The 25,606-nt window shown below is 57.5% G+C and overlaps 1 protein-coding gene across 2 annotated transcripts; it reads left to right on the top strand.

Moving 5' to 3' along the window:
* The first annotated feature begins 2,966 nt into the window (after positions 1-2,966).
* On the top strand, positions 2,967-24,163 carry MYO1C (myosin IC). 2 transcript variants are annotated; one of them, XM_080679030.1, is made up of 32 exons: positions 2,967-3,107; positions 9,154-9,309; positions 9,427-9,542; positions 10,175-10,373; positions 10,454-10,534; positions 11,460-11,639; positions 11,724-11,822; positions 12,026-12,139; positions 12,224-12,295; positions 12,709-12,828; positions 12,948-13,030; positions 13,253-13,358; positions 13,458-13,538; positions 13,837-13,928; positions 16,661-16,755; positions 16,837-16,883; positions 16,985-17,065; positions 18,578-18,683; positions 18,784-18,901; positions 19,454-19,567; positions 19,643-19,719; positions 20,076-20,144; positions 20,240-20,324; positions 20,424-20,583; positions 20,859-20,942; positions 21,589-21,682; positions 21,774-21,829; positions 21,938-22,073; positions 22,150-22,220; positions 22,306-22,403; positions 22,478-22,577; positions 22,939-24,163. In XM_080679030.1, exons 2-32 carry the CDS (start codon positions 9,184-9,186, stop codon positions 22,963-22,965), a joined length of 3,087 nt encoding a protein of 1,028 aa, XP_080535156.1. In that variant the 5' UTR covers positions 2,967-3,107; positions 9,154-9,183; the 3' UTR covers positions 22,966-24,163. The 2 variants fall into 2 exon arrangements, with proteins under 2 accessions (XP_080535156.1, XP_080535155.1); XM_080679029.1 differs by lacking the exon at positions 2,967-3,107 and adding an exon at positions 7,711-7,789.
* Positions 24,164-25,606: the final 1,443 nt, after the last annotated feature.

Below are 25,606 nucleotides of genomic sequence, written 5' to 3'. Positions count from 1 at the left end.
CAAACAAAAAGTCTTCTTTCTGCTCCCTACCCAGAAGTCCCCAAAGTAACTATCCCTGCCCCCAATACACACATACACCTGAAGAACCCGGAAGCCTTGCACTTGCCACTTCATTCCTTCTCACATGCACCACCATCATGGGTGCTGTCACTACCCTGCATTTGTCAGACCACAGCTCAGACTGGGACGATAGAGGCAGCTGTGATATCGTGCAGGACCAGACAGGGGTTAGACCAGTCTGAAGCAAAGTTCTATCTCTACCCACAGTCTCAATTGTCTGTAAAATAAAATAATGCACTATTCACAACTATGTTGTGAAAGAACAATTGTACACACACAAAAAAACAAAACACCCAGCCCTGACTGGTTTGGATCAGTGGATAGAGTGTCGGCCTGCGGACTGAAGGATCCCAGGTTGGATTCCGGTCAAGGGCATGTACCTTGGTTGTGGACACATCCCCAGTAGGGGGTGTGCAGGAGGCAGCTGATTGATGTTTCTCTCTCATCGATGTTTCTAACTCTCTATCCCTCTCCCTTCTTCTCTGTAAAAAAGTCAATAAAATATATTTTAAAAAACAACAACAAAGTAACACTATACCTACCTCATGATTACTGTAGCCCTGGGGCTGGATCTCCAGGGCTACTGAGTCCAGGGGTCCCCTGTTTCTCCTCTTTGTGGAGCATGCTTGTTCTTGACATGCCCACCTCTCCCCTTCCCCTAAGTCTTCACTGCCCTTCCCTCTCACAGCTCTCCCTTCTCATGGCAGAACCCTCCTAGCCTGGCAGGAGTGAGTCCAGCAGGGAGTGAGAGGCGGGAGGGGAAGGGGGAGTGCTTTCCCTCCTCTTGGCCCCAGTCAGGATATGGCCGCTCTGGGCCCAGCCCTGACCCACTGGGTGGAAACAGGAAATATGTGAGACTTGGTGTGTGCTGGGTCTCTGGGCTTGGCTCTGCCGCGGCTGATAAGGGCCATTGTGTGGCTGCCGGGGATGAGCCTGCCCTGGATAGATGTGCTTCCTGGAGGAAGGAAGGAAGCTTTGCTGGTCTTTCCTGGGCAGGCGGAGCTTGAGAGGGAAGGGAAGAGTGCCTGGGGGAAGGTGACTGCCCATTGCTGGACTTCACCCCTCCCATGCCAGCCTTCCCTCTGGAAAGGTCACTTTCCCCCATCCACTTCCCCTTCTCACTTCCTTAAGGAATGGCTGGAGACCCAAGGGCTCAATCCCAGGCCAGGAAAGTGTCAGCTGTGATTTAGCAACAATAAAGATAGAAAAACAGGAACATTCAGGGTGGGGGGCACCTGAGGGTGCTAATGGAAAAGTAAGGAGCCAGCAGGCCTAAGGCTGCCCACAGCCAAGGAACCCAGGCATCGATGTTCCAAGTGGTTGAGGCTCCAGAGGAGGGCAGAACAGGGGACTTGTCACAGTGTCCCCCTGCCTCTCCAGCCAGCCAGCCCCTCTTCCCAATATGGCCAGCCCCCAGCAGCCCTAGCCTTTCAAACTCAAGGTGCTCATGTGTTGCTGTGGGAGGCGACAGGCAATTTAGGCGGGAGGTGGGGGTGGGGGGGCGTTGCATGCAAGGAGGGGCAGTGCCTACCGATGGATCCTCTTGGCTTAGGACAGAATGTGCATTTTTATTTGGGGAGTGGTCAGTGTGCTCTCCAGCAGACACCAGTGAGTGGGTAAGGGGAGAGGCCCAGCCATAGAGCTGCTGTGGGGAAAGGCCTGCTACCCTCTGACCTAGAGCCCAGGGTACCCCAGGGGTGGCTATATCAGCTGCTCTGGTTACCTGGGACAACAGGCATTTCCTCCATCACTCAGCCCCTCCTCTTCCTGCCCCAACCCTCTGGGCCAAGAGGCCTCCCAATCAGACCTGAGCTGCTCCAGCTGTGTCCTGAGAAGTTGGACCAGACACATCCCCTGGGGCTGGAGTTGAAGCTTAACCAAGTAGCCATCCCAGCGTGAGACCAGATTCCTGGCTGTAGGAACAGCTATAGCCAGTGGGCAGGCAGGCAGGCCTTTGCCCAGAAGCCCCAGTGCCCAGCACGCTGGCAATCCACAGGCGGAATGGCGCTGCAAGTGGAGCTGATCCCCACTGGGGAGATCATCCGCGTGGTTCATCCCTACAGACCCTGCAAACTTGTAAGCTGGGATGCTGTGGGTGGGAGGAAGGGTGGCAGTGTCTCCCCAGGGCCCACAGCCCTCTTTCAAGCAAACCTTTTTGGAAAGAGGTGAACAGTGGGGAGGGGTTCTGATCCTTGGTGGAACAGGAGGAGACTGGACAAGAGGGGTAAATGGAAGGAAGGGGAAAGGTTTTGAGCACCACTATTAACCATCACTAGGGGCAGGGTTTTTCAAACTGGGAATCTGGGTTTGAATCCCTTCTCCTCCTGCTCCCTGATCCTCAGTGGGCTGGGCTATGAACTGGGCATAACACATAGTTGACAGGGCTGCTCTGAGGTCAAAGGACTAGTGCATGCAAAGCTCCGGGCTCATAGTACAGGCTCAGTCAATGTCTCCCCTTTCCCGTGGGCCCAAAGCAATGGCCAGCTCAGAACAGTAGCTCCTAGGGTGAAGGGAGAGAGGCAGTCACAAATGGGGAAGAACCGATCTGGCTCAGCCCGCAGAGGAGGGTTGGGTTTGCTGTGGGGATGGAAAGGGGCCCTAGGACGATAAGGGAGAACCCCATCAGACGCACCCACCCATCTCTGCAGCGAAAGGGCTGGGTCTTCGTTGGAGGGGAAGGATGGAGGGAGGGAGAGAGAGAGAGAGAGAGAGAGAGAGAGAGAGAGAGAGAGAGATGGAGAGTTGTAGGGTGTGGGGTGTGTTTGTGTGCACGCCTCGTCCTGGGACCTGGTGGCAGAGTGTGCGGCACCAAGTCTCCGCGGACCAGGGGCTGGGGTCAGGACCAGGACGGGCCGGGTGGCCCGGGGCGGGGCGGGGCAGCTGGGTGCGCGCGCGCGCCTTGGTTTGGGCCCTGCCCGGGATGACGACAGGCAGCGGCCCGGCCCCGGGCGGGCCCTGGGCGGGGAGAACGTGCCGGGGCCGCGGACTCCAGAGCCGGCCACGCCGCCCAGCCTGGCCCCCGCCTGCACACCGAAAGCGCCGAGCCGGTGGGTACGCTGGGCACGGGCGCGGGGCGGGGAGCAGCCTCATGGCCCCGGGAGGCCTCCGCTGGCGGGTGGGATGGGGGAAAGGGCGGGCAACCGGGCGCCGAGACTACCCCGAAGCTACCGTGCGGGAAGCGGAGGTCGCTGGGGCCGAGGGTCGGCTTGGCCCGGCCCATGCGGGATCCCAGGACCCGGTGGCGCCAGGGCTGGGCCTTGTGGAGACTTAGATTACTGTGGGTAACGTGAGGGCGGGGAAGAGGGGCCGGGGTCTCTCCAGACGCGGGCACCCAGCACGCCCTTTGGCCAGGCTCTGCCTCTGGGTTCCGGAGAAGCCGCCTGAGCCCCGCCCCTTCCCGTTCCCCGCCCCCTGGGCCCGGCAGCGCCAGGACTAGAGTGAGTGCGGCAAGTGGGGGGCTTCGAGATGAATGAGACAATGAATGGCTGGCCCACGGCCTTATTCAGCTGCCCGCACGCTCTGGCCTCCTGCTTACACTGTTTGCTCTGTGATTCATTCATTTACACAGGCGGCTACAAGGGGTTATTGAGCCCCCACTGCGCCAGGTCGGGTGTATGCTGCAGGCAAGAGCGTTCTTCTGGGAGAGACTGACTAGGGATTCAGCGATTAAGAAGGGGCTGTGTGTTTGGAGGGAGTCAGAAAGGGGTTCTGGAGGAGGTGATACCTGAGCTGAGTCTTCAAGGATGACTAAGAGTCAGTCAGTTGGGAAGGGGAAGTGCAGCAAGGGCCAAGGAAATTGCAGGTGCAAAGGCAAGAGGCTTAGAGAACCACGTGTAGCAGCTGGTGGCAGGGGCGGCGGCAGCTCATTCTGGCTCTGTGTGGTGGGGAGGCATGGGGAGCGAAGGGACCGGAGAGGGTCACACAAGAACGTGGGGGCAGTAGGGTAAACTGAGGACAAGGAGGTCCACTGGAGTTCATATGCAAGAAGCAGTGGGTGTGAGGTACCGGCTTGGCACATGGACTGGTGCCCTATAAACCTTCACTCTATTAACATGAAATGTTAATTGATCAGACTGTGTTTGTAAATACCACAGGCTGCTGTGGGAAAATGGATTAACAGGAGGATGGCAGGGAGGCCAGTTTGGAGGCTGCTGCCTGGTCCAGGGTTGGAACAGTGAGGGGGGAGCAGAGGAAAGGTTTTAGCAGGTGGTGACTCCTGGGAGGAGTGGAGGAAGGGCAGGCTTTTTGATGCCAGGTGGTGGTGCCAGGTGCCTTTCTCCTCTCTACATAGAGGATATTGAACAGGGAGGGTAGGTCAGGGGGCAAGGTACTCTGTTTACTTCTGCTGGACCCCCAGGGAGAGGTGTCTGGTGGGCCATAGGCCCATGGTTCTGGAGCTAGAGTTGACTGGGGCCCTGTGAGTAATTAGGTAGAGCCCCTAAGTCACTACCATTCCTCCCCAAACCCCCTCACAACAGTTCCCTTGAGTCTGGAACAACCCTTGGTGGGGCTGCCTGGGCCCAGACCTAAAATGTGTGTGATAGATACAAATTGAGCACCTGTTCTGTTCCCAGCACTGCACTTCGGGTGGGATAGGCTATGGTACTTTCCCCTTCCACCACAGGCCTTGCGGTTGCCTCAGTGAAAGTAAACTTATAGCAGTGATCTGGGGGGGGGGGGGGGGGGGCGGCCTCAGAACACCCATTCCAGGCTGGCGTGGCCCTGACCCTGGGCTGGGGGAACATTTGAGGCTGTCCATTGACCTCCCCGTTTCTCCAGAGGTCAGACGTAGGGGCATCTGGCCCATACTAGGTAAATGGCACTGGATGATCCAGGTTTGCTGGAAACATCTCCCCAGGTGGGAGGAGACCCAGAAGCAGCCTTGGAAAATAAGTCCTAGGTCACTCAGAGGCCATGGCTACACCCCAGCCCCTAGGTCCAGGGCTGTGCTAGGAGCTCAAAGGCCATGGCCCACACTCCCTAGCTGCTACTCCTAAAGTCTACATGTCAATATCAACACCACACCAACAGGGGTACTGGGCACTGCAGCCATTGATAAAGGTCACACCTATTAACCCTTACAAATAAGTTTGGAAATCTGCCAGCCCTAAACCTGTCTCACTCTTCCAGGGCAGCCCCGGGTGACTAGTTGAGTGCTAGAGGTCCTGGTTCCAATCCCACTCCTCCTTTTACTAGTCCTGAAATCTTTTTTTTTTTTTAAATATATTTTATTGATTTTTTACAGAGAGGAAGGGAGAGGGATGATAGAGAGTTAGAAACATGGACGAGAGAGAAACATCGATCAGCTGCCTCCTGCACACCCCCCACTGAGGATGTGCCTCCTGCACACCCCCCACTGAGGATGTGCCCGCAACCAAGGTACATGCCCTTGACTGGAATCGAACCTGGGACCCTTCAGTCCGCAGGCCGACGCTCTATCCACTGAGCCAAACCGGTCAGGGCCTAGTCCTGAAATCTTAAACAAGACATTCATCTGCCCAGCCTCAGTTTCCCTGTCTGTAGAATGGGAATAACGATACAGACTCATGGCTTGGCTGGGGGCTTTGAAGAGAGTACCATAAGACAGCGCTCAGAACGCAGGATGCCCCTGGCTCTCACACCCTTGGTTCCCTGCCTCTAACACCTCTCCCAGGCTAGCGCTTCCGTCCAGGGAGGCGGGCGGGCTGGTGGGGCTGGTCTGGGGCCGGAGCCGGCCCTCATGCCCACGCAGCAGTGGAGACACCCCCTCCTTCCGCCGCCGGGCGGCGGCTACCGGGGCGCCAGAGGGCATCCCGGGAATGCGGCGGCGCGGCTCCGGGTGGGGGATGGCCGGCCGGACCCCTCCGCACGCGGATTCCCCTCATTCCAGCTGCCTGACGCGGTTGCGGGCGGGGCGGACACTGCCACCGCGAGGCTCCGCCCCCTCTCCGGCTCCTCCCCTGGGGTCCCCGAGCCCGTCCCGGCTCTCCGCTGGGAGCCCTGCTCCAGGTGGAGCCTGCCTGGCCCCCTTCCCCTAGCCCAGGTGGGCTGGAGGCTGAGTCCCTTCTCCGCTCCCGCTAGCTCTGGAGTTTAACCTTGGGGCGCCCCCTCCCGCCCTGAGCCCGGCCTGCGGTGGCGTTTCATATCCCCCTCCGCTCCCACCATTTCCCAGCTGCGCGCGGTGGCACCCTGTCCCCTCGCTCCTTCCTGAGGTCCCCATCTCCCAGCTGGCGCCCGCCCCGCGGGTTCCCTCGGGTCGCGGCTCCGGCCGCGCTGTTGTTCTCGAGGTAACGAGCCTTCCCCACGAGGCTGGAGCCCGCACCTGCCGCAGCCTCCCCTCTCCTCCCCCCCCACCCCGCCACCCCGGGAGCCCGGGTCCGAGGTGAGGTGCACTGGGGTTTTGGGTCCGGGCTGCCTTCTCCCCGCAAGGATAAGCCAGTGCCCCGGTATTGCGCCCCAGGTTCCTTGTCTGCCAGGGTGAGAGGAAGCAGGTGATGCTCTTGAGAGTCCCTTGTGATAACTGGGGGGCAGGTCTGAGGGGCTTCCCCAGCAGGTAAGAGTCTGCCCCAAGCTCGCGTGGAATGAATGTCTGGCCGAGGGAGGGGAGTGGTGCTTACCGAGGCCTGCGAGGTGCTTTAGGGCTGCGTCTTAGCCTCTCCGCACTCTTCAGGCAGGTACTGGCCTCATTTTTAGGGTGAAAAAGTGACTTGCCAGCAAACAGCCTGTAATGAATGCTACAGCCTTTTGCAAGCACTAGCCATCGCCCCCACCAGCGGTGGGACTGAGCTACAGTTCGCTTCTCAGGGTGGTGCTCCCCAGAGTCCAGCTGGTGTGGGAGAAGGAGGGTGTCCCAGGCAGAACGTGTGGACGTATTTCGAGGGGTTCAGAGGGGAGGCCCCTTCCAGAGGAGGCAGGGAGGGAGGGAAGGGGCACAAAGCCCTAGTTGTGGCGTCCAGGGTAGAGAAGAAGGGTTCTGGCCCCGTGCTGGAAGGCGGCTGGGTTTCCCGATGGGAAACGGACCTCCCTAGAGGCCGGCACGCGGCTCCGGGCCAAGGCGCCCCGTGGCTTTCCCTGTCCTTCGGGCACCAGCCTGTGTGGACGCGGGAACCTAAAGTGCTTCTTCAGGCGTAACGACGCGGCCACCCCCCAGCGAGGGTCCGGGGGTGGCCCGGGCCGCTCGGAGCTCCGCCCGCCGGGGCGCGCCGGCCGTATTTGGACATTTCGTTCTATTTTTAACTTTGCCGGGACTTGAGGTTAGGGGGAAGGGAGAGGGAAATCCTGCTTCCTCCGCGACCCACCGGCCGCAACCCTGTTCCCGCGCCCGGCCGGAGGCGCCGTGTAGACCCCAGCCCGGAAGTGAGTTCCGGGCCGGTGTAGACGCGGCGGCCGCGCGGGTTCCGGGCCCCACCCTGGAGCCAACGACGTCCCTCCTGGAAAACCTGACTCAGGCGGCGCCCCTGCCCGGCGGGGCCGCCCCGCCGCCCCACCCTCGCCCCGAGAGTACCCTCAGTCCCTCCCCAGCCCCCCACCGAGAGGGACCCCGGGGTCCGAGCCCCAGGGAGGCGGAGGCGGGGGCGGGGGCGGGGGCGGGGGGAGCCCCGCGCTCCAAGGGCTCGCGGAGGGGGCGGCGCGGGGGCGGGGCGGCCCCTCCCTCGTTGACGCCGCCGCCGCCGCCGCCGCGGAGCCCGGGCCGAGAGCACCGGCGGCGGAGGGGGCGCTGGCGGCGGGCAGGATGCGCTACCGGGCGTCGGTGAGCGGGGCGGGGCGGGGGTCCCGGGCGGCGCCGCCTCGGCACCGCCAGGAAGCGGGCGCGGCGCAGGAATTTCGGGTGGAAAAACGTCCCGGGAAGTTGCAGGGGGAGGAGGCCGAGGCGGGGAGGGCCGCGGGGCGCGCGGACCTGGGCCCCGGCTCTTAGCTCGCGGGGGAGGCTGAGAGCTCGGACCCGGCACCCTGGGGGCGGAGGGGGCAGAGGGGGCGGGGGCTCCGGCCAGATTTGCTGGCAGCTTCGGGGCAGAATGGGGCGGAGGAGGGAGGGACAGGCCGGGGCGAGGCAGGCCCCTGGTCAGACCCAGAGGGTCCCCCTGGCGAGAGGTCTGGGGGCGTCTGTGGTTGGAGACGACCTGTTGCCAGCTTTGGGATATAAACCCACCACCACCACTGCCACCTTGCTCTTCTCGGACCCCTGACACTTTGGGTGTCATTTTCCTAGCGCCCCAGGCCCTTTTCAAAGAGTGTGTCATGGGGGGATGGCCGCCTGGAGCCTGCCCCTCTCCCTCCCCCCTGGTGGGCCCCAGGCAGCTGGAGGCAGCAGCTGGGCTTTCCGTGGTAAAACCCCCACCCCCTTGAGGCCTCTCCGGGCTCCCAGTGGAGGAGGGTGTCTGGGGAGCCTGGCAGCTGATGGAGAGGGTGTGGCCCAGCTATGGGAGGGTGGCCCCCCTTATGGGGTGAGGGTTGAGTCCAGCTGGACGGGAGGCCCCTGGGCAGTCCGCTCCTATATTGGGTCTGAGGGTGGTCTCTTGCTTAGTCTCCAGACACTCTCCCCCTGGAGATTTTGGCGGGTGGGGTGGGAGAGGTGCTCCTACCCTGCCAGAATTCACTCTGAGCCATCTGTCCTCCAACAACACCTGCCACCTGTGGCTCAGAGTGGAGACCTAAAGTCACCTGGTCTTACTCAACTCCTCCTCCTTGAGGCGGAAGCAACCCTAAGAGGGGAGGGGATTTGTCCAAGGTCAACAGAGCTTTTCTTCTGTGATTCCAGGAGTTCCTTCTCGTGACCCCCCTTCCTCTACACAAAATTAGCACCTCCCCGGATTCGGTGGCCTTGCGCCTCCGTCCTCTGGGTCCTCTGTGCTCCAGGGTCTGTGTCCAGGTCCATGCACCCATGAGGTCTCTGTTCTGGGTGACCTGCCTGTGTCCTCAATGTTCCATGTGCCGGCTTCCTGTGACCCAGGCCCCGTGTACACAGCGTAGCCCTTCTCCTGTGTCCTGTGTCCAGGCCTCCCGTGTCCACCTGCCCCTGGCTGCCCACTCAATCCCACAGGCTGTGGTGGAGAGAAAAGTGGCCTTACCTTACCCTACTGGCCCTGACCCTTCCCCGTGGCTCATTCCCAACAGGCCCTGGGCAGCGACGGGGTACGGGTGACCATGGAGAGCGCCCTGACCGCCCGTGACCGGGTGGGGGTGCAGGACTTCGTGCTGCTGGAGAACTTCACCAGTGAGGCCGCCTTCATCGAGAACCTGCGGCGAAGGTTCCGGGAGAACCTCATTTACGTGAGGCCCGAGTGGGAAGACAGTGGGGCTGCTGGGGGTTCAGAGGCAGGACTGAGGGTGAAAGAGGCACCAGGGGCCTCTGGGAGAAAATTCTGACCCTCCTCCTCCAACCCCCAGACCTACATTGGCCCGGTCCTGGTCTCTGTCAATCCCTACCGGGACCTCCAAATCTACAGCCGGCAGCACATGGAGCGTTACCGTGGCGTCAGCTTCTACGAGGTGCCACCCCACCTGTGAGTGACACCCCCATCCCCATCTGAGATGACCCCACCCGGCCCTCATTCTAAAATGACCCCTGACTCCCCATTTTGGATGAAGCACTGTTCACAGCTGTGAGAAATCCCACAGTTCCTCACCCTGGACCGACTCCATCCCCACCTGAGATGAATCAGCTCCATCTGGTTGGGACCTCCCCAGCCCCCACCCAACTCATTCTCACTCATGACTTATTTGCCCAACTGTACCTGGCATGGCCCCCAACCTTAGTGACCCTCTGACCCCTACCTCTGGGGACCTCCAGCCCTACCTATGAGGGACCCCAGCCTCTACCTGAATGACCTGTAACACCCCCACTCCTGAGTGATCCTCTCCATCTTCCCTCTGAAAGTGACCGTGTCCAGTGCTCGCTTCGGCAGCACATACACTAAAATTGAAAGGGACCCCCTCCACAGCTGTGAAGAATCTCCCTCTACCCACACCCTTGAGGGTTCCCCAATTCCCATCCTCAAGGGTAAAAGCAGCTCCCACCCACAAGAGAACTCCAGCCAGATATGTAAGTGCCCTCTCCCAGCCCACCTGCTAGACTCCCACCAGCTGCAGCTGCTCCAACTCTACCCCCTGAGCTCCTGACCAGCTTCTGCCCCAGGTTCGCGGTGGCTGACACTGTGTACCGGGCACTGCGCACGGAGCGCCGGGACCAGGCAGTGATGATCTCTGGGGAGAGCGGGGCAGGCAAGACGGAGGCCACCAAGCGGCTGCTGCAGTTCTATGCTGAGACCTGCCCAGCCCCTGAGCGGGGTGGTGCTGTGCGTGACAGGCTGCTACAGAGCAACCCTGTGCTGGAGGTGAGGGTCCTGTAGCATCTGAGAGGAGGGAGAGGCAGGGAGAGAAGGCCGGCATCCCTCATACCCCCATCTGCTCCTAGGCCTTCGGAAATGCCAAGACCCTCCGGAACGATAACTCCAGCAGGTTTGGGAAGTACATGGACGTGCAGTTTGATTTCAAGGTACCTGTGGTGTGCCAGGGCAGGGGGTGGGATTCCCATTCAGTAGGCACCAGTAAACATTTATTGAGCTCCTGCTGTGTGCCAGGCACTGTGCCAGATGCTGGTACTGCAGCATTGAAACAGAACAGACAAAAATCCTGCCTTTAGGGGAGACAGACAGTAAGCAGAGAAATGTAATGTAGGTGACAAGTGCCATGGCAAAAAATAAAACAAGGTAAGGGGTGGGGGCAGTTGCTCTTTAAATACGGAACCCTCAAGTGGAAGTTCTCTTGTGGGTGGGAGCTGCTTTTACCCTTGAGGATGGGAATTGGGGAACCCCCAAGTGGAAGGGGGCCATCAGAAGATTTGGAACAGAAATGTGTGAGGATCTGACTTTCCTCTTAAAAGGACCGTTCTGGCTGCTTTGCTGAGACTAGGTGTCAGAGAAGCAGGCCACCCAGAGAGACCAGTAAGGAAGCTGATAGGATAATCTAGATGGCAGGTGACATGGCTGGAACCAGCGCGGGGGCAGTGGAGGTGGTGAGCGGCAGCTGGGCGCTGGGATTCTGAAGGTTAAGGCAGCAGGATTGATGGACTGATGGGATGAGAGGAGGCCTGCAGACTCCTTCGCCTGAGCACCTGGAAGGATGGAATAACCACTGATCAAGATGGAAGACAGGAGCTAGCCTGAGGAGCGGGAGAGCAGTTCATTTTCAGGGCTGTTGAGTTTGAGGTGCCTGTTGTACGTCCGCATGGAGCTGACATGTAGATGGGGTTCAGTGTCCTCATTTCTTAGATGAAGAAGCTGAGGCAGCCGGTGACTTGCCGGATCCCATGCACTTAGAGGCAGAACTGGGATTAGAACCAAGACGGCAGGGGAGAGAAGGGAAGATGGGCCCCACTTTCCATCCCCCTGAGTGGTCCCCATGTTCTGTCTTGCCCACAGGGTGCCCCTGTGGGTGGCCACATTCTCAGTTACCTCCTGGAGAAGTCCCGCGTGGTCCACCAGAATCACGGGGAGAGGAACTTCCACATTTTCTATCAGCTGCTGGAGGGGGGCGAAGAGGAGACACTGCGCAGGCTGGGCTTGGAACGCAATCCCCAGAGCTACCTGTACCTGGTGAAGGTGAGTAGCTGGTGGGCAGGGCAGGTGCCACCCGGGGAGCAGCAGGGCGCCAGGGCTGGCAACCCAGCTTTGCCCCTCCTCCAGGGCCAGTGTGCCAAAGTCTCCTCCATCAACGACAAGAACGACTGGAAGGTCGTCAGGAAGGCTCTCACGGTCATCAACTTCACTGAAGATGAAGTGGAGGTGAGGCCTCTGCTGGGGACCCTCTTTTCTCTTGTCACCCCCTGAAAATCTCAACCCACTTTTACAGCCCGTATCTACTTAGATCCCCCTTCTCCTCTCAAACACGTCACCTCCCAGTCCCTGCTCCATCCGACCACCCCGGTTGCCCTCATGGAACTCTCAGCCCATCCTGTGATTCCCATCTGCCCCTGCCTGTCCCCCAGGACCTGCTGAGCATCGTGGCCAGTGTCCTGCATTTGGGCAACCTCCACTTTGCTGCCGATGAGGAGAGCAACGCCCAGGTCACCAGTGAGAATCAGTTCAAGTATCTAACCAGGGTAAGCGGGGTGCGCAGAGGGCAAAGGCAGAGCAGCTGGGTGAGGGGAAGGGCACCCTCACCATGCCCCCCACCCCCTTGACAGCTTCTTGGTGTGGACGGCTCAACATTTCGGGAAGCCCTGACACACAGGAAGATCATCGCCAAGGGAGAAGAGGTGAGGCCAAGCCTTTGCCTCAGGAGATGGGGTGAGGGATGCAGGTATAAGGTAGCTCCCAGCCATCATTGCCCCTTCCCCTGGTCCGCTAGCTGGTCCTCTCAGCAATGCTGGAAGGACATAAGGCAGCTGGCTCAGAGAGGCACAGGGAGTGGGCCAAGGTCACACAGGAAGAGGGTGAGGGAGTCAGGCTGGAACCAAGACTCCAACCTCTAGGAATGGGGCCTCTTGTCCATATACCTCCTTCCCTCTGGTGGGGTCACTGTGTCCTCTCCTGTGCCCGTCCCTCCCCCCTCCCCCCCAAGCAGGAGTGCGAGTAGACATAGTTTCCTGGTGTTGGACCTGAACCCAGAGGGGAGTGGGTGGAGGGGGGTCTTCAGCATTCATCTCCCTGTCTCACGCCACACGTGCAGCTCCTGAGCCCACTGAACCTGGAGCAGGCTGCGTATGCTCGAGATGCTCTTGCCAAGGCCGTGTATAGTCGAACTTTTACCTGGCTAGTTGGGAAGATCAACAGGTCATTAGCCTCCAAGGTGAGGGTGTGGTCCAGGCTGCTCCCAAGGTAGTAGGGAAGGCAGTCCAGGGAGGCCTGGGCCTGGGCACTGGGGGCTGGCAGGCTTGGGGACCTATGCTCTTGGTTGAATGACCCTAGGATGCCCAGAGCCCCAGCTGGCGGAGCACCACAGTCCTTGGGCTCCTGGACATTTATGGCTTCGAAGTCTTTCAGCACAACAGGTCAGTGCCCTCTTCCTCCTGCCTGTCTCTCCTCCTGTCTCTCTGTCCCGGTCCTTCTCCTCTGTCCACCCACCTCTCGAATTCCTGTCAGTGATTTCCCAGCCATCCTGGGTCCTGATCAGTGTTTCTTCTCATAGCTGCTCAGGGGCCTGGCCCATCCTCCCCTTACCCCGGTCCTGTGGCCACCTTGAGCTCCTGTGGTCTCTCCTGCTTTCCTCACAGCTTCGAGCAGTTCTGCATCAATTACTGCAACGAGAAGCTGCAGCAACTGTTCATCGAACTCACCCTCAAGTCAGAGCAGGAGGAGTACGAGGCAGAGGGCATCGCGGTAAGTGCAGGCCTGCAGGTGTCACAGGAAGCCCAGGTGTCCGTCCCCAGGGGCGGCACCTGGACCCATGATGATGCCCTCCTTCCCCTTCCCCCTCAGTGGGAGCCTGTCCAGTATTTCAACAACAAGATCATCTGTGATCTGGTAGAGGAGAAATTCAAGGGCATCATTTCCATTTTGGTGAGTCGTCTTTTCCTCTAAAGCCTCGTGTGGGGCCTGGGTGGGAGGACATCACTCCTTCCCCTTTCTCTCCAGGCCAGTCCACGGAGGGCCTGAGTTTGGGGCTGAGCAGGGACAGGGCAGGGCTCTGCATGGAGGGTGAGGTGAGGTGCTGGCTGCATCTGGAAGCTGTCCCTAGGAAGTCCTTTTGATCTGCCCATTTTCCCCGTGTCTCTGCCTCCTGCATGGTGCCCCTAAATTACCTGTGCTCTCCTGCCCCTCCCTTGACACATCCATCACTCTATGCCACACCCCCCAGGACGAGGAATGTTTGCGCCCTGGGGAGGCCACAGATCTGACCTTCCTGGAGAAGTTGGAGGACACCATCAAGCACCATCCGCACTTCCTGACGTGAGTGGGGTTGCAGGGCTTACTTGGGTAGAACCTGTGGAAGCCTGGGATCCCCCCTACAATTAAAACATCAGCCACGAGGAGATGACCGGAGGAGGGGCTGATTCAAGGACAGGCGCACAGAGCCGCAGCTCACCTTACATCCACAGGATCATGGCTTCCTCCTTATTCTTTTCTGAGAATGAAACTTGCGAAGGCCCAGCGGGCATGGCTCAGGGGTTGAGCATTGACCTATGAACCAGGAGGTCACACTTCGATTCCCTGTCAGGGCACATGCCCGGGTTGCGGGCTCGATTCCCAGTGTGGGACGTGCAGGAGGCAGCCGATCAGTGATACTCTTTCATCATTGATATTTCAGTCTCTCGCTCCCTCTCCCTTCCTCTCTGAAATCAGTAAAAACATATTAAAAAAAAAAAAAAAAAAAGGAAACTTGCTGAGATTGTTTAGCTTCCTTTATTTGCAAGTTGCTTTTTATTTAACTCATCCCTTAAAGTGGGGCGAGGGAGAAGAAGCAAGCCCCTCTGTCCCAGCTCTGTCCTGCATCGTCTGTTCCCATCATCTCCTCTAACCTGAAGCCATCCGAGGAGGTGTTCCTGGTGCTGGCTCCGTTTTACTGAGGTTCAAAGAGAAGTCCTTTGCCCAAGGTTATCTCCCATCTAGTAAGTTACCGAGCTGGGACTCAGTCCTAGGGCTACAAATGCCAAAGCCCTATGCATTTTTGCTTAATAGTACGTTAAAACCCTTTTCCTGGTTGTAAAAATAACGTTGCTCCTTAGAGAAATGCTGGAATGTGTGCAAACGCCACTTGTAGTCCTGTCACCCAGAGGCCATCACTGTTAACAATTCGAGGCATTTCCTTCCTGCCTTTTTTTTTTTTTTTTTAAATATATTTTATTGATTTTTTACAGACAGGAAGGTAGAGGGATAGAGAGTTAGAAACATCAGCTGCCTTCTGCACATCCCCCACTGGGGATGTGCCCACAACCAAGGTACATGCCCTTGACCGGAATCAAACCCGGGACCCTCGAGTCCGCAAGATGATGCTCTATCCACTGAGCCAAACCAGTCAGGGCCTTCCTGCCTTTTTCTATACCTTTTTTTTTTTTTTTTTTCCCCGTGGTTGAGAACTTACTGTGTAGAACAGGTCCTCAGATAATGTTTCATTCAGTGTTGTTTTGTTATACCATTGATGAGATGTTGTGGGAACTTCATTCTTGTTTATATCAATTAGCCTCTGGGTAAAATTGCTTTTGTTATATATCGTTTCACTTAAAGTCACAGAACCCATTAACGACACTAAGTGAGGACTTACTGTAGAAGGCTTAGGGTAGTGTTCTATCTTTCAGAATTTTCCTGTATCATCAGAGAGAGTTCCTCAAAATGCTTGCTCTAATGGCTCTAATCCACAGACACCCCATGGCTCTTACCCAGCCTCTGGGGGCCCTGGCCAGCCTCCGGCTTCTGCTAGATAACAAGGCTGCCACAGACATCTTTCTGCCTTAACCTCTGCCTGTGTCTCTGGTTAGTTGCTTGAAATAGTTCTTAAAAGTAGAAAATGGGCCCAGGATGGAGTGGCTCAGTGGTTGGAGTGTCATCCTGTGCACTGAAAGTTTGTGGGTTCGATTCCCAGTTAAGGCACATACCTAGGTTGTGGGTTTGATCCCAGTCAGGGCATGTATGTGAGGCAACCAATAGATGTTTCTTTCTCTCCTCCCTCCTTCTCCCTCTCCCTCCTTCCCTTCCTCCCTTTCCTTCTTCTTCTCCCTTCCCCTCTCTCTAAATAATAATTAAAGACAAAACGTAGCTTTGGTCTGTGCACCAAAAGGTTGCCAGTTCAATTCCCAGTCGAAGCACATATCTGGGTTGCAGATTCAAACCCCCGTTGGGAGATGTTTCTCTCTCACATCGATGGTCCTCTCTCTCTCTCTCTCTCTCTCTCTCTCTCTCTCTCTCTCTCTCTCTCTCTCTCTCTCTCTCTGTGTGTGTGTGTCTCTCCCTCTCTTCTCTCTCTAAGCATGCCCTCGGGTGAAGCTTAAAAAATAATATTCTATAATAATAAAAGGGTAACATGCTAATTAGACCATACGTCCTTCCTGACGAAGCCTGGGCTGGAGGGAAACCAGCCCGGGTCCCAGGTGCCTGCGGGCGGCCTGAGGAGGGAAGCAGCCTGGATCCCGAGTGCCTGTGGGCAGCCTGAGGGAAGCCAGCCTGGGTCCCCGGTGTCGGCAGCCAGCGGGGAGGAAGGCCTACTCTTGCACGAATTTTTGTGCATCAGGCCTCTAATAATAACATAAAATATAATTTTAGAAAATACGTATCCTCTAGTGAGGATTGTTTTTTAAATATAGAAAATGGGCTAAAGGGTATACACATGCTTAAGACGTACTAGTAAGTAATCTCTTGGGGCAGATTCTATTCTTAAAATGTAGCGGGCCATGCTCAACCCTCTGAGCAGTCATGCAGCAGCCAGAGGCACTGAGAGGAGCCCTCTGCCCAGTGTGCCCTGCAGAGCGGGGGCCAGATCCCGGGCCTGGCACAGTGTGACCCTGGGCAAGGCCACCTACCTCCCTTGGACTCCGTGGCCACCTCTGTGCAGGGAGGCAGGGTGGGCTGTGGGTGGGCTGGGCATGCCTGCTCCTTCCTGGAGGTCTGTTTCCTCTCTAAGACTCTTCAGCAGGCAGGGAGCATGGCTCAGGCAGCAAGCTGTAGCTTCCTCTCTCTGTCACCCCCAGGCACAAGCTGGCTGACCAGCGGACCAGGAAATCTCTGGGCCGCGGGGAGTTCCGCCTTCTGCACTACGCTGGGGAAGTAACCTACAGCGTGACCGGTGAGGATTCTGGGGCTGGGTCCCCCCAGTGGGCAGGGAGGGGGGACTCTTCCTCAGCTCACATGTGCTCTCTCCTCCCAGGGTTTCTGGATAAAAACAATGACCTTCTCTTCCGGAACCTGAAGGAGGTGAGGAGGACTCGGGGGAGGACTCCAGGTTTGGCCCCGAATGACCAGTGTGCCAGGAATCTGTCCTACTACAACCTTGACCCCTTGCTCTGCCCTCACAGACCATGTGCAGCTCGGAGAATCCCATTATGAGCCAGTGCTTCGACCGGAGTGAGCTCAGTGACAAGAAGCGCCCAGAGACGGTGTGGAGGCTGTGGGGCCCAAGGCGTGTGTGTGCACGTGGATGAGTGCCTGCAGGAGCCTGGGAATTGGCTCTGTGCACACGAGCTTCTGTGTGTGTTGGTTCCTGTGGGTGTGTGTCTGTGCCTACTTCTGTGTGTGCTCTATGTCTGTGCATGTACACAACCACTGCTCCATGTCCGCCCTTGTTCTCTCTCCTCTGAGCCAGCCAGCCTCCTCCCTGGTCTCCTGGCTGCTCACCTGCCCTTACCAAGCATCCCCCACATAACTGCTGTGGGGATATTCCAAATTGCAGATCAGTTTCTATCATTTCCTCACTCCAAATTCCTCTGTGGCTCCCTTGTTCCCTCACGTTTAAATTCACGCTCCCTGGTGTGACTCTTGAGTCCTGCTCCGATCCTGCCTCTGCCTGCCTCTAACCCCCTTTTCTACTTGTCCCGTTTGTAGCTCACTGTGTCCATCAAGCCTTTGCTCAGACTGCCCTCTGCCTGGAATGCCTTTCTCGCCTCTCTGTCTTCTGGCTGGCTGTCTCCTGTCTTCTTTTTGTTTTAATTTATTTATTTCTAGCCAGAGAGAAAAACATTGATATGTTGTTCCACTTACTGATGCATTTGTTGGTTGGTTCTTATATGTGCTCTGACCGGGGATCGAACCCACAACCTTGGTGTATCGGGATGATGCTTTAACCACTGAACATATCCTTTCTTTTTCCTTTATTGATTAAGGTATTACATATGTGTCCTTATCCCCTCAGTGCCCCCACCCTTTTTTTTTCCTTTTCTTTTTTTAATAGAGGAAGGGAGAGGGGGAGAGAGATAGAAACATCAATAAGAGAGAATCATTGATCGGCTGCCTCCTGCACACCCCACACTGAGGATTGAACCTGCAGCCGGGCATGTGCCCTGACTAGTGCCCTGACTAGGAGTCAAACCGTGACCTCCTGGTTCATAGATCGATGCTCAACCACTGAGACACATCTGCTAGGCTCCTACATATCCTTTAAAACTTAGGTGAAGGGGCATGTTCAGGAGGCCTTTCCTGACACCCACTCCCCCATAAACGGGATTAGATGCCCCTTCTTGGTGCTCCCAGAACCACAGGCATACACCCCTGTTACTAATGGGGCCTCGATAGATTGCGAGTCTGCTGGAGTCTGCTTGAAGGTTCTCCCTAGCAGTGTACAGGGATAATGGTTGAATGTATAGGTGTAGGACACATTGTTGAGGAAAGTGGCCTTGAAATTCTAGGAGAGAAAGAGTGCTTGCCAAAGGATAGAGGTTGTGCTGAGGCCTGAGCAGGGTTTTAGACCCCAGTGAGGTTCCTAAACTGAGGTCTCTAGCCAAGCCACTGTGGTGATGCAGGTGGGCCTAGCCTGTCCCCTGTGAGGAAGGAAGGGCCCCAGCAGGGTAGGGGTAGTTGTGGGAATTGCTGCTTTGCCCCAGGGGTGGGCTGTGCTAGGAGTCAGAGGCATTAGCCCAGCTCCAGCCAACCGCCCATCCACCTTGGCTCACCAGGTGGCCACCCAGTTCAAGATGAGCCTCCTGCGGCTGGTGGAGATCCTGCAGTCTAAGGAGCCCGCCTACATCCGCTGCATCAAGCCCAACGACGCCAAACAGCCAGGTAGGCCCTCCCGCCCATGGGCCTGTGGGCTGGGCCTCGGCTAGGGCCACGGCCCGCTGTCCAGGCGAGCCCACTGATTACCCCGTCACCCCTCCTCCAGGCCGCTTTGATGAGGTGCTGATCCGGCACCAGGTGAAGTACCTGGGACTGATGGAGAACCTGCGAGTGCGCAGAGCCGGCTTTGCCTATCGCCGCAAATACGAGGCTTTCCTGCAGAGGTGGGGCGGGGCCTGGCTCAGTGCCAGGACAAGGGGTCCAGAGGGTAGGAGCGTGGTAGATCCTGGGAGGGAAGACAGGGGTTCTCAGCCCCATTGCAAAGCCAGGATGCTGAGGCTCTGAGCTGCCTTTCCATGCTGCAGGCCTAATGTCAGGCTTGGTAGAACACCTCCCCCCAGGCCTGGCCTTCACAGAGCACGTGGCATGAGGCAGGCATCCACATATCTGTCACCAGGAGAAATGGTAAAAGCTTATGAGGACAGAGTTTCTGTCAGCTCAGAAAGGAGAGAGCAGTTTTGTGGTTATCCTGACTTAGGGTCTGGGGACTCAGGTGTGAATTCCATCTCTGTTACTTTCCAGCCCTGTGGCCTTAGGCAGATGAGAATATTAATTGCCTTATTGTTATAATGAGGACAACAGAGCCACCTCTCATGCTTTCTGTGAGCTGCCAGTTAGGGGAACCTCCCAGCAGGTGCCCAGAAAAGCTGGTTTGGGTCCCCAGGGCAGGGTGGTGGCCGAGGTGGGAGCTGGTTCATTCTGCTCCTGCCCCCCAGGTACAAGTCGCTATGCCTGGAGACATGGCCCACCTGGGCAGGACGGCCTCAGGACGGGGTGGCTGTGCTGGTCAGGCACCTCGGCTATAGGCCAGAAGAGTATAAGATGGGCAGGTGAGTGGTGCTCGCTCCTGGGGTCTAGAGGGCATGGGGATGGCAACCAGGGGCTGATCACTGCTGCCCTCCCAGGACCAAGATCTTCATCCGCTTTCCCAAGACGCTGTTTGCCACAGAGGATGCGCTGGAGGTCCGGAGGCAGAGCCTGGGTGAGAGAGCCCCACCTTTCCTGTCCCAGTGGGGTCCGTTCTGGGGAGCAGGAAATAAATCACTGCATTTGGGCTCCCTTTTCAGGAAGTCCGCCTCGCCCACAATCAGCTGCCCTCCTCCTTACCACCCCCAGCCTCAGCCCCCACCATCTGTCCTGCCCTTGGTACAAACACTGAGCATGTTCCCACATTCCTTTGCTGCCTCCTACTTGCTTTCACTTACTCTCCCTTCTTATTTATCCTCTCACTCAGTAGCTCCTTCAGCCATCCCTCATCCATGCCACTCAGTGAGCTTTGGCAGCCAGGCCTCAGTGGTCCCTGAGCTCTGGCCCATTGACTTTCTTTCCCACCTACAGCCACAAAGATCCAGGCCTCCTGGCGGGGCTTCCACTGGCGGCAGAAATTCCTCCGGGCGAAGCGATCAGGTTCGGGGCCCAGCGGTCTCCAGGGGGCAGGGTCTGGGGCCAGGGTGGGCCACCCTGGTGAGGGGGTAGAGATCAGCCATCTGTGGTCTCTGCAGCCATCTGCATCCAGTCCTGGTGGCGGGGAACACTGGGACGGAGGAAGGCGGCCAAGAGGAAGTGGGCAGCACAGACTATCCGGCGGTGAGCACTGAGGCACCACGAGGGGGTGCAGAACCGGACGTGTGTAGGGGTCTGTTGCAGACTTCTCACTCCAATCCCTGTTGGGCTCCCCACCCCCAGGCTCATTCGAGGCTTCATCCTACGCCATGCACCCCGTTGCCCCGAGAACGCCTTCTTCCTGGACCACGTGCGCACCTCTTTTTTGCTCAACCTGCGGCGGCAGCTGCCCCGGAATGTCCTGGACACTTCCTGGCCCACACCACCACCTGCCCTGCGTGAGGTCTGCGGGCCCTCCCTGCGGACTTGGGGACTTTTAAAGCACTCTGGAGGGGCCCAATTAGCATGTGGCCAGAGGAGCAGTCAGGAGGGCTCCCCAAGGGAGTGGAACTGGGGCTAGTTGTTTTGAGAGAAACCCCTTCGGGAATGGAAGGGGTTGTCCAGATTGAGGGGATGTCGCTTAGGCCAGAGCCCGGTGGTGGGCATATGCCTGTTGTCCTCAGAGGGAAGGGAGCCAGCTGTCTGGGTGCCCTGATGCTGCTCGTGTCGTGCCCACAGGCCTCAGAGCTTCTGCGGGAGTTGTGTATGAAGAACATGGTGTGGAAGTACTGCCGGAGCATCAGCCCTGAGTGGAAGCAGCAGGTATGGAGAGCAAAGAGGCAGGTGTGGACTGGCCAGGGGGAGTGCCAGCCTGGGGGAGCACCTTACTCCTGATTTACCACATGACCTCAAATGGACCCCAGCCCCTCTTTGGCCTCACACATGAAGCAGAAGCTGGAGTAGATTGTGGGTGGAAAGCAGGGTTCACCTGGGCCAACTCCACTGGACAGTAGAGGCTTCCCAGAGCCCTGTGTTTTAAAGGCTGCAGCTTCAGTCTAATCGGTTGGTAATGTCTGCCGTGGTTTTGGAGACAGACATTGGCTGCCAATGTGCCTTGTATTTGCCAACTCAATACTGGGTGATGCTAAGGACCTGCCCCACGCAGGTAACCTGTAGTAGTTTTGAGTGTTAGCAATCGGTCAGCTTCAAGATCCCATGTTGAAGCTGAATATTGGGGGTCCTAGGGCCTGCACCCTGACAATGCTGTCAGGACCCTTCTAGGGAACTCTCTGCCTTCGTTGGTGGAGCCGGGGGTGCGGTAGAGGGAGGGGTTCATGGGAGTGTTGGTGGCAGGGCTTAGCCTCCTGCTGTTGGGGCCGGAAAGAGGGTGAGGGAGGCTTTCTCAGCTTATGAAGCTCTGATAGGCCCCACTCTCTGAAATCCCTCCTCCTGGCCCTTGTCTCCTCAGCTGCATCAGAAAGCCGTGGCCAGTGAGATCTTCAAGGGGAAGAAGGACAATTACCCCCAGAGTGTCCCCAGGCTCTTCATCAGCACACGGCTTGGTGAGCCCCTGACTTTCCAGTGTCAAACCCTCCATCACTGTCTTAGTCCCCTCTCTCCTCCTCTGACTTCTCTCTTCCCCACCTGGTGCAGGTGCAGACGAGATCAGCCCCAAAGTGCTGCAGGCCCTTGGCACTGAGCCCATCCAGGTGAGACATCAGGGATGGAGGCATCGGGGCCTGGGCAGAGGGTGAGGGGGTTATCCCTGGAGCCCCCTCAGCCCCTCCCCTGCCCCTCATCCTACCTTCTGTCCTCAGTACGCAGTGCCTGTAGTGAAATATGACCGAAAGGGCTACAAACCCCGACCCCGGCAACTGTTACTGACGCCCAACGCTGTGGTCATCGTGGAGGATGCCAAAGTCAAGCAGAGGATTGATTACACCAACCTGACGGGTGAGCCAGAGTCCAGGGCTGCGTAGGGAGGCCCCTGCTCTGACCTTGATCCCTGACCTCTGCCCTTCCCCCTCAGGAATCTCCGTCAGCAGCCTGAGCGACAGCCTCTTTGTGCTGCATGTGCAGCGCGAGGACAATAAGCAGAAGGTGCCCTTTGGGGACGGGGAGGCAGGGTGGGGTGGGTTCTGTAGGTCAGGGCAGAGCCTAACCCCTCCCCTTATTGGGCCCCCAGGGGGATGTGGTGCTGCAGAGTGATCATGTGATTGAGACACTGACCAAGACGGCCCTTAGCGCTGACCGTGTGAACAACATCAACATCAACCAGGGCAGGTAAGGCAGGTAGGCATGGCAAGGGGGCCGAGTGTACACATTGGGGCAGTCCTCACACACACCCTTCCCTCCAGCATCACATATGCAGGGGGCCCTGGCAGGGACGGCATTATCGACTTCACACCTGGCTCAGAGCTGCTCATCACTAAGGCCAAGAACGGTCACCTGGCTGTGGTGAGTGGGACCTGGGACTGGGGTGGCCCTAGGACTGGGGTGGAACCTCCGGTGACCACGGCGTCTTGGCAGTGCTTGGGTACCATACCACCTCTGTCATCCTGTTGCCCATTTGGGGCCAGAGTGAGGGGCCTTTTGAGCCCCTGTAGTGCAGAGGGTCATAAAGATGGCAGCATGGGGAGGGGAAAGACCTGGGGGCCTGGGGTGTGCTGGGTGGGAAGAGAGGCCCTCTCCGGCTAGGGAGTAGGATCAGAGTCTGCAGGACCAGGCTGCCGCTGCAGGCTCCTAACCCATGAAGACAAGTGCCCAATGCGCCTCTGTCTGCTTCCCGCTCACACTTGGGCTTCTCCCTTCCCCACAGGTGGCCCCACGGCTGAACTCTCGGTGATGAAGGTGCCCACTGGACCCTCCCACCTCCCAACGCTTTGCTTATCCTCTCTTCCCCTCCCATTACCAAAGACTCGAGCTTCCAGACAGGGACCCAGGGACACCTCGAAGCCCACAGACAAACTCCTGCCTCCTACTCTCCCCTCTCTTGAGGGCGCTGCAGGGAGGGGTTAGGGAGCTGCCCCAGGAGTGGGCCAGGCCGGGCCACAGCAATAGGAAAGCCGGGGCCAGAGGCAGACACGCCAGCCCCACTGTTGATGCCAAATATTTGAGAGAAGGGAACTTTTGCTAAGGTTTTCTCTGAGATTTTTTGATGCTTTATAGGAAACTATTTTTTTTAGCCATTTCCCACCCCAAGACACACTGGATGTGTTTTCCCTGACTCCAGCCGGGCAGGGAATGTAGCTCAGAGGTGGAGCGGTCTGGGCCTGGTGCCCTCTTTCCTGCTCAGGCCACTCTGTCCTCCTTGTTCCCTTGGCGCCTTGTCTGCCTGCCTGTCTCCCCATCTAGATCCTCTGCAGCCTGCTCCGACATCCTTTTGGGGGCTGAGACCACCCTGGCCTGCCCCCTTTTCCTGCCTTAACAATGTCCTTTCAATATCAGCCTAGCCTGAGGCTGTCCTGGAATGGGGGAAGGCATCTCAGACCACAAAATGTGCAAGACTGAGATCAGCTAGTCCATCTTCCTGGTGTGACAGAGCAGGAGACAGTAGCCCAAAGAGGGGACGGGACTTGCCCTTCCTTCATCCAGCAGGTTGGGGCAGAACCGGGACTGTAGCCCTGTCCTCTCAGTACACCTCACTGCCTCATTCAGGAACAGGGGCCCCAGAAAACAGGCACATGTCTTAGGGTGCATGTGGCTCCCTGACCAGCAATCACCCTTGGGGGCCACAAGGTAGAAGCCCTTCTGCCTGAGTCCATACCTTATGATGACAAATACCCTGCTCACCATAATTGGTCCTATTTCAAGGATGTGAGGCCTTTCCTGTGCCCCAAGCTGCCCCTGTCCTGGGAACCTGGGGAAGGGGCCGGCCTTGGGAGGAGCTGCAGGGGCATCACCTCTTTCTGCTGCTTCTCCCCTCACACCTCCCCAGAGAGCCTGGGCTGCCCAGCTGCCTCTGCCTCCTGGGGTCTCGGCCCACTGCTGACACTTCTGCAATCCAGAGAAACACTAAATAAAGCAATACATGTTTGCCAACAATGGTCTCCTTGTGAATGTTAAGAAAGGGAGAGGACCCCCTAGAAGGCAGCCAGGGGTCTTGTGTTAGAATTTTTGACTTGTCCCCAGAAGGAAGGAGGCAGCGCTCCCTTCCCAGGGAGAAGAGCAGGTGTGACCAATAGCCGCAACACTGACTCTTGAGAAGGGCTGCTCAGCCTGGCCCAGCGCTTCGGGCTGGGAGGCAGCAAGCATCACACACAGCCCCTTCCCTGCGACCTCAGCCTATGCTGGAAGGCTGGTGCGCTGAAGCGCAGCCCCGTGTGGAAAGTGCAGGAGCCTAGGGGCAGACCTGCAAGAGACTGACTCCTGACTTGGGGGGTGGGGTGGGGATGAAGGGTTGCCAACACTTCACAAAGAAGATGACATTTGAGTAGGCTTCAGAGGATAGTCTCCAAATTTGGATCGGGTTGCAAGTGACCAACCCAATCTAAACTGGCTTGGGAAGCAAAGGACGTTCAATAGCATTCACAATCTAGCAGCCCCCAGGTTGGGCTGCTCCCAGGCGCTCACATCTGTCTGGAACCATTTCTTGGCTCAGCCTCTCTGGTGATGTGGTGGCAGCAACAGCCACCAACAGCTCCGGACTTGCATTCCATGAAGTTGGCATCGAAGGCAGAGAGAAAAGGCGCCTCTTGCTAAGTAACTCAAGTCTTAGAGCCAATTCTCAGTGGACAGCTTGAAGGCGGTGCTTTCCTGCCCCATTCATTGTAGTGAGGAAGAACAGCTTATTCCGACGTGTGCGTGCCAGGCCTGGGTCATGTGTCTACACCCCTAAAACAAGTAGCATGTACCACACGTGACCGCAAGGACCACGAGTGGGGGTAGATGACTTCCCAAAAGAAAATCAGTGTTGCCTCCAGAAGAAAGGGAATGAGTGTGGCAAGCTGCACCACAGAACTCATCAGCAAGTTACTAAGTCTTCCCAGGTGGGAGGGGCACTGCGGAAAGAGGGAATGGCAGGCCTTAAAGGCAAGGAAAGTTTCCTTTAGGGCCAGGCTACCTGCTGAGTTTAGATTCATCACCTAGGGCAAAAGTTCTCAATGAGTGAGATACCATGCGTGGTATGACTATCTTGAGCTTGACACAACCCTGTGAACACACCTAGATTTTGACACTGCCCTCCAAATTAATGTATAGGAAAACGAACGCGCCACAATAACTTGTCTATCAGTAGTAACAGTGGCTCCAAGAAGCCAACAGATAAGTTAGTGTTAGGTTCAATGACCAGGTTTACAACTGTAACCACATTCCTTTCTCTAGCCAGTTGGTACACATGGGAGCATGTGTACCCAGATGCCACTGAGTACCCTGTCCTTTTGAGGGGTAACTAGGGATGGTTTGCTCACATCCTGCAGGAAGTGCAATGCCCTCCAGGAGATATCTGCCAATTGTCGTATTAGCGGAGAAATGTGTGGATTGCCTTT

The sequence above is a fragment of the Plecotus auritus genome, assembly GCF_963455305.1.
Source record: "Plecotus auritus genome assembly, chromosome: 7".
Classification (NCBI taxonomy): Eukaryota; Metazoa; Chordata; class Mammalia; order Chiroptera; family Vespertilionidae; genus Plecotus; species Plecotus auritus.
This window is presented reverse-complemented; position numbering and strand designations above follow the sequence as displayed.

Coding starts and splice junctions, on each gene's coding strand:
- MYO1C (XM_080679029.1), top strand. Junction 9,543..10,174: donor TACGAGGTGCCACCCCACCT/GTGAGTGACACC, acceptor CTTCTGCCCCAG/GTTCGCGGTGGCTGACACTG. Junction 18,902..19,453: donor TACGAGGCTTTCCTGCAGAG/GTGGGGCGGGGC, acceptor CCTGCCCCCCAG/GTACAAGTCGCTATGCCTGG.